At 34.8% G+C, this 14,413-nt stretch overlaps 5 protein-coding genes across 6 annotated transcripts; 2 read left to right on the top strand and 3 right to left on the bottom strand.

Annotated features, from left to right (window-relative positions):
* Window positions 1–611: 611 nt before the first annotated feature.
* On the top strand, window positions 612–2,123 carry LOC103848893 (probable 6-phosphogluconolactonase 1; the record flags this gene model as incomplete). The annotated part of the gene is given in 4 exon segments (XM_018655968.2): window positions 612–811; window positions 904–1,035; window positions 1,120–1,298; window positions 1,301–2,123. Coding segments are annotated over 4 exon segments (798 nt in total), but the record flags the coding sequence as incomplete, so codon positions are not given.
* On the bottom strand, window positions 1,671–2,748 carry LOC103848884 (peptidyl-prolyl cis-trans isomerase E). Its single transcript, XM_009125706.3, has 2 exons — window positions 2,360–2,748; window positions 1,671–2,116 (listed from the first exon to the last, which is right to left on the bottom strand). The coding sequence occupies exons 1-2, from the start codon at window positions 2,673–2,675 to the stop codon at window positions 1,899–1,901; spliced, it is 534 nt and encodes a 177-aa protein (XP_009123954.1). The 5' UTR covers window positions 2,676–2,748; the 3' UTR covers window positions 1,671–1,898.
* Window positions 2,749–2,853: 105 nt separating this feature from the next.
* Window positions 2,854–6,374, bottom strand: LOC103848886 (PI-PLC X domain-containing protein At5g67130). The gene is made up of 7 exons (XM_009125707.3): window positions 5,831–6,374; window positions 5,511–5,627; window positions 4,756–4,872; window positions 4,583–4,681; window positions 4,190–4,493; window positions 3,878–4,101; window positions 2,854–3,787 (listed from the first exon to the last, which is right to left on the bottom strand). The coding sequence occupies exons 1-7, from the start codon at window positions 5,921–5,923 to the stop codon at window positions 3,695–3,697; spliced, it is 1,047 nt and encodes a 348-aa protein (XP_009123955.1). The 5' UTR covers window positions 5,924–6,374; the 3' UTR covers window positions 2,854–3,694.
* A 240-nt stretch (window positions 6,375–6,614) lies between these two features.
* On the bottom strand, window positions 6,615–8,303 carry LOC103848887 (protein BIG GRAIN 1-like E). The gene has a single exon (XM_009125708.3). It carries the CDS (start codon window positions 7,498–7,500, stop codon window positions 6,814–6,816), a length of 687 nt encoding a protein of 228 aa, XP_009123956.1. The 5' UTR covers window positions 7,501–8,303; the 3' UTR covers window positions 6,615–6,813.
* Window positions 8,304–9,028: 725 nt separating this feature from the next.
* Window positions 9,029–14,067, top strand: LOC103848888. 2 transcript variants are annotated; one of them, XM_018655967.2, is made up of 3 exons: window positions 9,029–11,106; window positions 11,980–12,726; window positions 12,795–14,067. In XM_018655967.2, the coding sequence occupies exons 2-3, from the start codon at window positions 12,023–12,025 to the stop codon at window positions 12,913–12,915; spliced, it is 825 nt and encodes a 274-aa protein (XP_018511483.1). In that variant the 5' UTR covers window positions 9,029–11,106; window positions 11,980–12,022; the 3' UTR covers window positions 12,916–14,067. The 2 variants fall into 2 exon arrangements, with proteins under 2 accessions (XP_018511483.1, XP_009123957.1); XM_009125709.3 differs by having other exon boundaries at window positions 9,030–12,726.
* The last annotated feature ends 346 nt before the right edge of the window (window positions 14,068–14,413 follow it).

The following is a 14,413-nucleotide window of genomic DNA, read 5'->3' as shown; positions in this document are numbered from 1 at the left end:
GCGCCGTCCGTACGCCGGGCCCTAAAACGAGATCTACTTTCTCTCTCTCTAAATTCTCTTACTAGCGTTTTAAACTCTATCTTTTTGTATTTATTTGTGCAAATTCAGTTTTGGTGATGCAAAACAATCTTACGTGATTTTATCTTGATACTAAAAAAACCGTATAAAAACTGCCTCACCTACAAACGATTTATTAAGTTAATAAAAGAGACAAAATCTGGATTCCACGTTTCATCTATTTCTTTAACAGTTTAAAAATACTTTACCACCTTATATTATCGTTTCCTTTGTAATTTTAATATGGAATCTCGCATCCTAACAATTAGAACTGATGCTCATTTGTTTTTTATGACTGACATTTGTTTATTTAATCGTTCTGGATTTCATATATTTTTATATTTTTATTTTCATCTTGTATTGCTGTTTTCTGTGAATTATAAATGCTGATTATTGGATTCGTAGTCAAACTTGATTTGGTGAGAGTCAACTAAAATCTTCTCTCTGTTTCTTTCATTCCAAAGTGTAATTTCTTAACCTCCCAATCAAAACTTGATCTATTTCTTAAGTTACAATTGTATCCCATTTGTTATTTAATGTAGAATTGCTGAAAAAACTGGTGGAAAAATAAAAGAAACAATATTGCGCTTACTTGGACTCATAAAGACAGAGGAGAAATAAGGGTTCACGAGAATTTGGAGGAACTTAGCACTGGCTTGGTAGATTATATAGCTGAGATATCAGAAGCGTCGATTCTAAAACATGGTGCTTTCTGCATTGTTTTATCAGGAGACTCTCTCATTAGCTTGGTGGGGTAATTACAAGTTTTACTAAAAACGTTTTTTAAGCTTGTTAAGATCCCATTTTCAGTCTCCTTGATCGCTCTCCTAATGGATTGTTCAACAGAAAATTGATCGAATCGCTTTACAACAAAATTGTAGATTGGGATAAATGGTATGTTTTTTGGGCGGAAGAGCGTGCGGTAGGTAAAAGCCTTGACGATAGCCACTACAAACTCGCCAGGGATCATCTTCTAAGGTTATCTACGTCTGGATTGGGTTTTGATAACTTAATGTATAGAAGAAACTTGAGGCTCTTGTTCTGAGAGTTGCTTTGTTTTTTTCAGGTAAATGTGTTTCCGAGGCATATATACTCCATTAACGACAGGCTATCAGTCGACAAAGCTGCAACAGAGTATGAGTTCGCCATCAGACAGATGGTGAAAAAGCGAACTGTGATTCCATCTGAGAACAGTGAATGTCCCAAGTTTGATCTGATCTTGCTAGGGATGGGCTCGGATGGGAAGTAGCCTCGCTCTTCCCGAACCACCCAGAACTCGAGGTGAAAGAGGATTGGGTTACGTACCTGACCAACTCACCTAAACCGCCACCAGAGAGACTCACATTTACTTTGCCAGTTATTAACTCAGCTGCTAACGTCGCTATAGTGGCAACCGGAGCATCCAAAAGCCAATGCTATCCACTTTGCAAGTCTCTTCCTGCACGTCTGGTCCAGCCGAGCAACGAGAATCTGGTGTGGTTTTTGGATAAACCAGCAGGATATAAACTTGACGGGTTTAAATCTCTCTGAATAGAACTTAGACCAGCTTCTTGTTCCAAAAGCTAATTGTTCTTTACATTAGTGATGACCCTTTTTGAATGAAGAGCAACCGGTTTAGAAACATGGACCATTTTTTTCAACTTTTCTAATCATGCAAGTTTCAACAAAGTACAGTACCAGGTCTAGTAACTATAACACTAACATAGTCAATAACTTCATAAAACAATCTAATCTCAAAACTCAATGAAGTTATAATCTGACACAACTCAGGCGAAAACCAAACCGTAATTCTACAGGAGGAAGGGGTGGGAGTGAGAGAAACCGGCAAAAGCTTACTTTCATCAGGGATTATCATGGCTTAGAGCTTCGGCCTCAGCTCTTGCCATAGGATCATCTTTGACCTCCGTATCTTCTTCCATCTCCCCTTGTCGGTCTTGCGCCAGTTTCTTCCTGTGAAGTTCCTCAGCAGCCTCCATAGCAGCCCTGTTCTCAGCTTGGATCTTGAGTATCTCCTTTTCTTGTTGCTGCCGCTCAAACCATGTGTCTGCATCCGCCCAAACTGAAAATAAAACACAACCAAGAAAGATCAGTTTATTAACCAATGCGAATTAAGAACCTCTCTGCTTAACCAACAACATACCGATCATCCTAAGCTCGACTTAACTTCAAATCAGATAAATAACATATCCAAACCCTAATTTCAACAATCCCTAAGTTCCAGACTCATTCATAAAACCTCAAGCTAACACGAATCAACCATCAACAACAGATCAAAATCAACTAAGGAGGAGAGGCAACGTACGTGGATGAGCGGCCCAGCCCTGTTCTCCACCCTTGATTTTCTCCGGGAGGGCATAATTGACGGTGAGAACACGGCCGTACAGCTCGGCGCCGTCCATGTTATCCATGGCGGCGGAAGCGTCTTCTCTCTCTAGGAAAGTGACGAATCCGAAGGATCTGTGCTTCTGGTTGGCTTGGTCCAGCGGCGTCTTCACGTCCTTGATGTCGCCGAATGGTATAAACGCGGCGTGGAGGATCGATTCGTTTACTTCGTCGGCTAAGCCTCCGACGTACAACGTGTTCTTCTGCATCGCTTGCTGCTGTTGAACCGCCGCCATTGCTCGAGTTCCTTCTCTCTCTCTAGTGGGATGATCTTCTCGGTGAGACTAGAAAGTAGAAAGACGACGACGGTGATTTTTATTTTTGGTTAAGAACAAGTCTGATATTAATGGGCCTTAACTCTTTAGGCCCACGACGGTTAGTCTAAGAATTTGATATATATTTATTTTCTTAATGTTTTCTATTTTTCTTAGTGATTTTCTTCATTAACAAATTAACAGGTTGACAACACAAAATTAACAATTTAACATATTTTCTTGAAACAGAAGCTAAGATGAAATTTTGTGAATGTTTTACAAACAATTTGCAGTAAGATAGTAATAGAACTAATGATAATTAAGGAAATGATTGGAGTTTTTTTGTCAGATGAAAATAGTGAGAAAATATTGTATGGATATTTCAGACCATCTTCAACCTCATTGCAAAATTTACTGTAAAATGGAGTGAATTATGCAGTTGTGAAGGAACAAAAAATACATTACTCTATATATGTAGTGAGGGCATCTTCATTTCCACTCCATAATTTACTTAAAAAATAGAGTATGGACAAAAAATAAAAAATTACTATATTTATAAAGTAAATTATAGAGTAGGGATAGAGATGGTCTCATGTCTTTTTTTTTGTTCACAACTGCATAATCTACTTCATTTTACAGCGGGTCATAGATGCTCATATTCATAACTGCATAAATTATAACAAGGGGTTATTTGTGAAATAACCAAAACAAAAATCAAAATTAGTTTTTTAGAGAGAGGCTAGAGAGAGATAGGAATAGAAAAGAATAAAGAAAAGATGATTTTGGTTAGTTTATTAATTTTTGTTTTTTGTTGAGTTATTGGGTGCAATTTCTCTTATAACAATGGACTAAATGTTTTTTTTTGTAACTTAACAATGGACTAAATGATCGAGTACAAGCATTCTACAAGATATGATATGAATAAAAATCCATAGAAAAAAAAAGACCAATGAGAAAGCTTTAAGATTCATAACATTTTTGTAAAAGGCCATGCTTGTTAATTAATGATGGCAATCATGAACATCGTCACGTCCACATAGAAGCCCTCCATTTAGTTTATCCACTGCTTGAAATGTTCCTCCTCCATTACTCCTCTATATTCAAACCAAGAAAGAAACAAAAAATTTATAACCCAATTTTATTTTTCTTTCTAAAACCATATATATATTTGTAACCTTACGTACCTTGTAAAAATCGACAGCGACAAAATTCGCCCATCGGTCCCCAGCGGCTACGTAACATGTCTTAATCGTATCGATAAGATGTTGAGAGTTCTCCTCACAACTCAAGAGCTTAACCGGAACTGTGCTGAAATGATTTACCAAAACCAAAGCTTTGGTTTTATCGGTTAGCTGTGCAGATTCTCCCCTATTGCTACATTCCGAAGGCTTAACTCCATCGTCCCCATCTGGAAAAAAATTGAGATTATTCGGTTATATTCTCGACCACGGACCAACGATGATTAAACCGGAATTTTGGTATCGCATCACACTCACATTGGTTTTCAAGTACGTAGTTCCACTGGTAAGCTATTCCTTCGGTTTCTTGCTTGGATTTATCTGAAGTGAAGACGACTAGCCGGTGGTTATTTGCAACCATATCCTTAACCAATGGCCAATCTTGGCCACCCTTAGGCATGTCTTCAACCGGAAACCAGAATTTCTTCAAACCAGAGTCGGTAAAAACTTTGGTTAAGGCGTTTGGCGATTTGACGTAATCCTCGAGAAATATTGTCACGATCTCTGATGGATTTGCTGTCAAGAAGGCGAATACCTCCGCGAGCGTGTCTATTGCCCGATTCTAAAATGTGATATAACAAAGCAAATTATTTTACCGAAGACATGTTGAGAGTCTTTTATCTTTACAAAAATTGGTGAGATTAGACTTACAAACTTAGTGAATTCAAAGCATTGCTCGTTAAACGAATGGCACAACCATACGTCTCCTTCGTAGTCGTACGTATCCAACATCAATGCTCGAACACCACTCTGAACATTTACATTATAGTCTAGAAATTAAGAAACATAATGAACTGATTATGTGTCAATGAATTAATACTAACATTGAGTTGTTCGGTTATACTATCTTCTTGGGTCGCCACATGAAGCGGTTTTCCTTCGATGGCATATGAATTGTGGGTCGTCAAAAATGCATATTTGTTAAACGGCATGGAATTGTTCTGTTACAAAAAAACACACACTAAATAGTTATTAATGCGTCATTATAGTCTGTCAAAAATATAACGATTCGTTATGGCTCGATTTGAAGAAGAGTAATAAGTAGTTAGACCGTTAACTCAAGACTACGACAAAAAGACATTCTAAACGTGTATAATAGCGTGAAAGAACTCAAGAAGAAGAAAACAAATATATACAACCGACGTAAAACGTAAAATTAGGTCCAAAACTATGGACCAAACGATCCATCATTGGAGAGACATGTTAAGAATGTCCCTTTGAAAATTAGAAGAGACTTAAAGTGACATGACTCTCATGTACATTCATATACTACACAAAAACACTAAAATACAGGTTAGTTTATGAATTATGTGACCTAGGAGATAGTATATTGCGTTTGTGTTTGCCTCAGTTAACTAAATATTCATTATAACTATTCAAAAATCACAATTTTTTTTGTCACACACAGTTTTTAATGTTTTGCAATAAAATTACTAATAGATTATAAATGCAAACAATTCCTTTTCCGTTGGTGTTTAGCGTTTACGTTTACAGTTTTTCATGCTATGATATTCGTGTTGATGGTATATGGAAACACAACAGTTTTAACATATAAAAATAAAAAGTGTTTCTTACTTACCACAAGGGAGAATTGATCTGTGATGTTTGATCTTACGCATCTTGCAGCATCGATGCCGCATTTAAAACAACCAAGTCCAACGCTGCACTCTTCGTCGGATGAGCATTGGTAGCCGAGCTGAATATTGATGAAAATCCCTAAATTGTAACATGGATGATAACATCCCTACTATTCTATAAAATATATCAAATAAATATTCATTTGATCTCCATAAAAAATTCTGGCGAGTTGTCATAGTTGGTTACCGCAACGTTTGCAGAACTCACATTGCATCTTTAGATCTCATATTTAATCTCGACTTTTTATGAAAATTGGTTTACCTGTTTTGAGCCATGGGAAGAAGCAAAAGCGATTGATGAGAGATGAAGCAAAACCAAAGTTGTGACTGCAGAGAAGAATCTGAAACATGCCATTGTCACTGTTTTTTTCCAAAAAGAACTATCTATTATCTTTTGTAGAATTAGTGTAACTTTAAAAACGAAACGCTTATTACGACGTTGGAATCTTGGTTAGTGATTTACTGATTCTGATATTTTGTTCATGAACTTATAATGTTTTAAAGATTATCTTTCCTTAATATCTAATATATCTGTCTTGTTTGGGTAACCCCTTTGAAAGTAATTAATCCTTTTATATATAGAAAATTAGAAAAAGATTTGACCAAAAAAGAGTGTAAAGAATTAAAGAGTCATTTAATAAGAATGAAATAAATCAGATTTGACTAGTTTTGAAGTTTTCACTCTGAATAACATATAACGAAATGAATTTTAAAAATCTGTAATACTTTGGTCTAATCACACACACTTACACACATATATCTATAGATTGTTCTGGACAATTTCGGGATTCCGGCGACGGTTAAGCCTCATATCTTTAGCACTTTGGTAAAGGAGTTGTGATATCCCCAGTTTTTACCGTAGCACAAGTCTTACTGCCCGTAACCATTTACCGCTTTTTGTCACAATCAGACCAATAATCTATATGATATTTTCTCTCATAATTGTATCATAACGTGTCTACTTTTAAAGATTCGCTTTAACATGTTCTATCAGATTCAGAAAATACAAGAAATTAATCAAACTAATTATTTTAATTCGGTTAAGCTTATACAGAATGAAGGATATGAATTAATATCACCTCATCGAGTTTATTTTTATTCAAGCAGGATAAGGGAAGAATGCAACACCATATTTTAGGTCCATACCATTTTAGTTTTTTTTTTGGTTGTCTACAAACCACGCACTATTAGATTTATATCATAATAAGTTTACATCAAATGATTACATTTTGGAACCGTCCTTAACTAAGGCTTTGATTTGGCAAACAAGTCCAATTCAAAAAGATCAGATTCCGAACCTGAATCACTCTCGTATCCACCATTTACACCATCCTCTCCATTTCGATCTTTATACTCAACCTTCTTGTCCGAGCAGAGACTCTCACAGAACCTCATGTTTAACTTCTGATCATTCTTCTTCGAACCTAAACCTTTCACGTGTTTCTCATCAAAGCTTCTCCTGCGCGTACTCCACGCGCCGGCACCGGAGATCGGAGAAGAAGCTGCGGCGTGTGTGGTCACGGTCACCACGCAGCTATGCCTCCTCCTTCTTTCTCCTCGTGGACTCTCCACCTCTGGAGTTGACTTGGACTTTGACTTTAACTTCTTCAGACCTGCTGAACGGAGAAGAGAGTTCAAGAAGCTGGTTAGCTTCTTCCCACCGCCGCCACGTGTCTTCATCTCCTTCTCCTGCGGCTTCACGATGACGACTCTAGGTTCCGGGAGCTTATCCTCTGTTTCAGGGTGTATTCTCTTCTGTCGAAGTTCTGTAACAATGCTCTGTTTCTGAACCTGGATTCTCGAGGACTCGGCCATAGTTGGTTCGTTGAAGTCGGAGAAGTAGCGAGTGGCTTCAAAGACGTCAAGTTCGCCGGAGCCATTCCTCTTGAGGTTTGGTTTAGTGGTTGAAGAATCGCCAGCGTTCTCCGACATTATTTCTTGAGTTCCAAGAGTTGCGATTGTGTTTTGTGTTTGTCGGTATTTGTTATTAGGACTGTGGTTTGAGCAGAAAGATGCTTGCGTCTGCTTTATAGAATGCAAGGGTTCGGTTTAACCGAACCGGTCTAAACCAGATTCAATCTTAGTTATGTAATGTTTACTTCAGCAAACTAGTTCACAACTTGATGTTGAAATTGAAAAGACAGGGATGCATGATATATCATATGCTTTTAGATTGACAAAAAAGGATAGATGCTTTTACATTCAATAATAGTGAATGAGGTGAAAGTCTTGGCGAAAAAAAGAGAGGTTGGATTCGATTTGTGTGTGTTTAGACTTTTAGTGATGTGTTTCTCAAAAAAAAATCTAAAATGTTGTATAGGTTGATTATTTGCTAAAGCTCATAAACTTACCAAAATATGGCCTAATTATTTATCAAGACACGTGTCTCTCATATATTACAATCTAGCAGTTATTATATGTTTAACAGTTTATCAGATGATATAAAATTAAATATAACAGAAAAACTAATTTATAATTTTTTGTGTATTTATATAGCACAATGAATCACTACATGAAGATAATATGATTAAATCAGAGTTGATCAGTATTGTCGATAATTATGTTGTCTACTACTAGTTTTCGCTATTAAAAGAGAAGTACCATTTTTATCTATCATAAAAAAATCATACTAATCTTATTAGGTCTATTTCATTAATTACATTTATTTAATTATTTACATTAATCTATTAAATATATAAATATAGTAATAATAAATCAATTTTAACTGTAAATTTAAATTTTATTTTTAGTTATAACAAAATGTTTGAGAAAAAAATCTAACAAAATCTTTTTTAAAATTTTTAAAATTTTATTTAAATTAATACCATTGATCAATTTCGTAATTAATAATATATACTATTATACATTAATTTAAATAAGATTTTATTATAAAACAAAACAAAATAAAAGTGTATGATATTTTTTAAAATTTTATAATTATATTCTATATCTTCTTTACTAAAAGAAATACCATAAAAAATCATACTAGGTCTATTTCATCAATTACATCTATTTGATTATTTAATTTAATCTATTTAATACTATATAACATTTCTGAAAAATCTTAAATTATATAGATATTAATAAATAAATTTTAACTGTAAATTTAAATTTTATTTTTACTTATAACAAAATATGTTGGAAAAAATCTAACAAAATCTTAATATAATTTTAAAATATTTTTAAATTAATGCAGCGATTTATTTCATAATTAATAATATAGTATTATTATAATCTATTTACTTATAAAATCCCACAATATACTAAAATAAATAACATATAAAATATAAATTATGCTAAGAAAATATCAGTTCTATAGTCTAACTAAATAAAATTTTAAAATGTATTGTATTCAGTCTGTAAAAATTAGAAAAAAATGAAGGAGATTCTCAATTTTTTTTATTTCATACTATGAATTTATTTTACCAATTTCGAAAATATATTAATATATAATAACAATTAATAATAAAGTTAAATGTATAAAATAAATCATTATACATTAATAATATCGAATAAGAAACATAACCAATAACATTATAGATTTACACAATATATAACACTAAAATGTAAATTATATATTTAAAAGTTTTGCGATGATATCTGTTATATATTTATAAAATGAAAATCTAGTTAATAGTATTATTATTGATGTTGTGTCCTAACCAAAATTTAAAATTGATAGTGTATGTATATCAGTTATAGACGAGTAAAGTGCGCTACTATTAGCTAAGCCTAAACCATATTGAATGAATCTTCGAATTCCATATTAATTGTTGGAACTCTTTAATATTTATGAGTTAATTTTTTAAACATTTTAGACCCCAAAAATGTGAATTAATAGGTTCCGAATGGTGACTGCGGTTTGAGCGGTGCAGAACAAGCGGTTCAACTGCGGTGCAGTTTTAATAGTTATAAAAACGTATAGATATATGATATATATAGAGATTTTTGTTACTGTTAATTGCGATGTGGGGCGGGGCAGTTGTAAACATTCCAAGTCTATGTTCATTTGTGCTCGTGAGGATGCCACGTTATTATCCATGAATATTCACACCTTTTCAGGCTGTCATGCAAGTTCCCAAGCCCTTTTATGGTCACAAAGGGGAAAAGTGATAAAGATAAGATGACCCATCGATCAATTTTGTTGGGAGAATTTAAAATCTGATTAGATATAGTAGCTACTAAAAATGTTGAGGTCCTAAAATCAAAGTTCTTTGCATCTTGAGAAATTCTTATTGACAATTATTCAAATGCATGCATGTTCAATATAAAACGTCAAAACTACCGGGCTATGTAACTTTCTACACGATAAAATATTGAATCGCCAAAGGTTAAGAAAAAAAAAATATTGAATCGTATCGTGTTACGAGCACATCATAGTCAAGTTTGATCATCTTACAAGTATAGTAGATTAGTATCCTAATTACTTGATATATAGAATAACAATAATTCACTGAAATACTGAATTTGTTGACAAAGAAAAATAATTCATTAAGTTTATATAAAATAATATCACAATAGAATATTATCTGGGTGGAATTCACTGCTTCGACAATTACGTCAGCAGCAACAACAAAACATAAACTGACCATAATTGATTGATCCAATGGTGTCCAAATTCGTAGAAGAGCAGAGAAAATATTAATGGTGTATATGAACAAGATAGGTTGGCTCACTTACTTTTCTTTTTTTCTACTGACATTCGTTCCAGTGTTTGCCAAAGAAGGAACATGGTGGAACTTGTATGTTTGTGGATTCTTGTCCACTTATGTAAGAGACTCCTCTTTGACAAGTTCGTAGAAGAGCGCTAGATCGTCCTGAGAGGATGGGCTTCGTGTGACCTATGGTGAAAGTATCATATGTTGACAAATACGAATGGCCCAATCATTGTTTGTCTAAAACTCCAATGGTCTTCAGTATATATCTTTTAACCAATTTTATCATTTCGGCTATGGCCTTTTTGTCAGGATTATCATCTCACACTTTGATTTGAAAATTATCATAATGATCTTAACATTGTGCCGTTTCTATCAATAAAAACCTGAATCTTTATTGTTGTCATTCAATTATTTTTAATTTATTTTGTTGGTGTAAAAATAACTCTTATTTCACATATGTTTTTTCAACAATTTAGACAAACAAAAGTTAATTCAATTTGTTTAATTTGATTTAAAAGTCACACTTCTATATTTCATGTATACTATCGTGTATATACAGTATGAACTAGAATATATAGATGTACAAGAAATTTTATATTTTTGTCGACAAGTATGATAATAAAGTTAATAAAAGGAAATAAAAAACGTGGCCGGCCATTGCTGTATATGCATCCATTTTCTTGATAATAGTTGACCTGTTTTTTTCTCTTTAAATTTTATCATATGAACCAATAAAACAAAGCCAAAACCACACAAAGATAGGAAAATACTATAAATGCATATACAATGAATTCCTTCCCCTGAGAAAGTTGCGATATTTTCAGAATAGTTGTAGCCACTTCTAAGTTTTAGAAGAAAGAGAGAAGCGTCTGTCGATCTTGTATGTATTTGTTCTTATTGATTTTGTTGACTTTTGAAGGGTCTACATTTTCTGATGATTTTTTTCAGTTTTATTTTTGGGGGATGATGTTTTGGTGACGGCAATATGATTGTTTCTTTTGCTATTGATGTGCTCAGATTAAATGCAGAGAATAGAGATCGTGATTACTGAATTTACATTTCAATGATTTCTTTAATGGATTTTTGTACATTTTTCTTATTTTCATTTCATGGAGAATCAGTTAAAACATTTGGCCTTTTTCGCTTCCAGGTTAGCTTTTGAAACGATCCAAAATTTTCATTTGTAATTAAAAGTTATCAGGGAATCAACCCTTTATTGTGAAGATGAGGATGTTGTCATGTTGCTGTGTAGTTGGTTAATCAAAAGCTTGCGTGACCGTTGCAAAAAAAAATCCCACATTCTTTTTCTCAAGTTCTTACCATTTTTCTTCATGACACATGTCTCTTACTAACGATGACTCTGTCAATCATTAGCTAGATAAATCATGGGTTTGATTCTAAAACCAGTATCATCATGTCTTCTCTCATTAGGTTTGAATTTTGTATAATGCTCATGTCTTTTTGTTTTCTTTCCATCAACAAAAGTTGAAATGATGGTTGTTGATTGCATCTTTTACTGTCTTTAATATCACTTTACAAATGGAATAGTGGAGAGACTCATCATTTGTTTTGACTTCTGGGACCATGCCCTTGATAAACCATTTTATATGCGTGTGTGAATTAGCTTTTGTGACTTCCACTCAAATCATATTCTCATACATAACTTCCTTTTGGCTCTATGTTTCTCCTCAACGGGTTGCTATAAATTTGGGAAGAGATTGACCAACCTGATCTCAATTCTTGTCTTGTGCAGAGAAGAAGCTATATTATCTTCAGACAGCAACCAGGCAACCACTATGAATGATCTACAAAGCCAAAGCGACAAAATGTTTATGGACAAGAAAGTATCAGCATGCGACTTACAAGAGATCGTAGTTTGCAACTGCAAGGAGCCTACTCAAATCGTCGTCAAAGATATATGCGTGGATGAGGGTGTGCCTATGGTGCATGAGAAGTTCTTATTCAACAAGGAAGAAACTGTCAAACTAGAAGACAACAAGCCTGAAGAATGTGCTGACACTAAAGATGCCATGGAGTTGGTTGTGACTGGAGATGAAGTTGGTTGCGAGAAACCGCCACCTGAAAATGTAGTAGCTGAATCAGAAAGTGTCTCTAACAAGGCTTTAACCTTGAGAGATATTATATCAATGGAGGATTCTAATAAACCTCTTAACAATGTCAACACTTATGAGCCTGAAGGAGGCCTAGGCCGTGACATAGAAGAGAGGAAAACAGTGGAGAAAAAATCAGTTAGCTGGAGATATCTTCCCTCTGAAACGGTGGAACTAGAGAACCAACGGTTAAGCAATGTACTCGTCGAGGACTCTTATGATCATCACCATCTCTTCTCAAGTTATGAGTTCGGTGCAAGAAGTTTCTCTGAAGCAGCAGAGCCAGGTTTAGCTCATATAACTTACTCTGGACCCATTTCAATCTCCGGAAGCCTCTCAGCTCGATCTGATGGAAGCACTGTCAGCGCAAATTCCTTCGCTTTCCCAGTGTAAATCACAAACATATATAAATCAAATTATTTTCTGCATAACCATTTTTGTGAAAACTCTGTTACAGATTGCAACGTGAATGGAACAGCAGTCCTGCAAGAATGGTGAGAGCTAAGAAGAGACAGGAGAAAGGATGGAGACATTACTCTCTTATCTGTTGTAGATTCTGCAGATCGAGGGTGCCTTGATTTCCGTAAATATTGTTTCTTGTTTCTGAGAGTTTTTTCCCCAAGTTTCATGTGTTGCTTCAAACACAAGGCACAAACCCTACGTGCGGAAACTCTTGATTGTTATTTCCTTCGGTTATATGGGCTTTTTAAGTACCAAGGCCCATTTGTTTGCAACTTGTTAAGGAAACTGTATACAATCTTGTCGTATTCGTCAGTAAGGTCGGTACAAGTTGCCACGTCATTATCTAATCTCCCTTTTTTATCACAGCGTGTCCCCCTCAATGAGATCCACGTATCATTCCCCAATCGAACGGCTGTTATCTCATACGGAACTATCCATCGGACGGCTCTCTTGGCATGTTTTAGATATTACAAAAATAAAATTAAAATATAAAGCTAACGTGTCAACTGATTGCAGAAGGAGACATTTTATCTCTCAAGTCAGATGTAGGAGGAGAGACATAGTTTCAGTTTGATCTAGACTACAGTGACTTAGATTCGGTTTATAGCTCGAAGGCACAAACCCTCATCGTCAAAAACCCATTTTCAAACGGACGTTCTTCACTTGGAAAGCTAGAGGAGGAAGAAGAGGATGAAACCGAAGAAGAGGCAGGACTTGCTCTATCGCTCTCAAAGCTCTCGACATCAAAGAAGGACAACAAAATGGGATCCATATACCTGAACACTCGAAGAGACGAAACTGAGAAGACATTGTCAAGTCACAAGAGCGCGAACGTGCTGCTGCCGGTTAGCACAAACTTTGTGAAGTTAGCAGACATGGTAGAAGTCGAATGGGTTGTGTTCTTGGAGAAGTTTCAGGAGTTGCTTGACTCTGCTTTTGCAGAGCGTCAGACCATGACGTTGAGGAGTAGTCAGAGACTTGGTACATCGTGCCAGTTTTGAGAACATACAAGACTTGAGGCTTCACATAATAGAAAAGACCGAGGAGACGTTTCATGGGGTTTGAAGTAATGACTTGTTATCTACGTTGCGATTAGCTTGCTTTTGTGACCACGACGAACAATTGCAATGCGAATAAAGTTCTTTTTTTATCATCTGTAGTGCTTCGTAAATATTTCTATTTTTTTCTCATGTTTACAAGAATAACAGTAGTTGTCCAACAATGATGTTTTGGGAATATATAACCAGTTAAAAATAAGGTTTTTACTATCTTTCAGCTAAAATTATTCAAACAAAACCGAAACGTATCATTCATCCATTGTTCTCTTAATTCCTGCTTTTGTTAATTTTATGGCAACTTGTTCATCGTTTGGTCTGAGAATGTGATGTGTTTGTGATAAACTCATACTTTAGTGGACACAATTTATCACTGCCACATCAGTAACCATTACTTGTCTGCTTGTCAATGTCCTTACAGAAGCATTTTCTTTAAAGTCTTGAAACTTTATTTAAACTTGTAACCAACTTGTTCAACGTTGAAATTGTTAAGAGACAGTAGAACTATTGGGAAACTTAAGTCTCTGAAATCTTTTTCTCTATTGGTTGGAATAACATT

Source organism: Brassica rapa, chromosome A06, assembly GCF_000309985.2.
Source record: "Brassica rapa cultivar Chiifu-401-42 chromosome A06, CAAS_Brap_v3.01, whole genome shotgun sequence".
Lineage (NCBI taxonomy): Eukaryota > Viridiplantae > Streptophyta > Magnoliopsida > Brassicales > Brassicaceae > Brassica > Brassica rapa.
This window is presented reverse-complemented; position numbering and strand designations above follow the sequence as displayed.

What these genes read in the sequence shown, in the direction of transcription:
- LOC103848884 (XM_009125706.3), bottom strand. Translation starts at nt 2,675, where the DNA reads ATGGCGGCGGTTCAACAGCAGCAAGCGATGCAGAAGAACACGTTGTAC. An exon ending in GGGCTGGGCCGCTCATCCAC is followed by an intron (nt 2,117 to 2,359) that starts GTACGTTGCCTC and finishes TTTTATTTTCAG; the next exon opens with TTTGGGCGGATGCAGACACA.
- LOC103848888 (XM_018655967.2), top strand. Translation starts at nt 12,023, where the DNA reads ATGAATGATCTACAAAGCCAAAGCGACAAAATGTTTATGGACAAGAAA. An exon ending in AATTCCTTCGCTTTCCCAGT is followed by an intron (nt 12,727 to 12,794) that starts GTAAATCACAAA and finishes ACTCTGTTACAG; the next exon opens with ATTGCAACGTGAATGGAACA.
- LOC103848887 (XM_009125708.3), bottom strand. Translation starts at nt 7,500, where the DNA reads ATGTCGGAGAACGCTGGCGATTCTTCAACCACTAAACCAAACCTCAAG.
- LOC103848886 (XM_009125707.3), bottom strand. Translation starts at nt 5,923, where the DNA reads ATGGCATGTTTCAGATTCTTCTCTGCAGTCACAACTTTGGTTTTGCTT. An exon ending in CTTCCCATGGCTCAAAACAG is followed by an intron (nt 5,628 to 5,830) that starts GTAAACCAATTT and finishes ATCAATATTCAG; the next exon opens with CTCGGCTACCAATGCTCATC. An exon ending in GCTTTGAATTCACTAAGTTT is followed by an intron (nt 4,494 to 4,582) that starts GTAAGTCTAATC and finishes ATCACATTTTAG; the next exon opens with AATCGGGCAATAGACACGCT.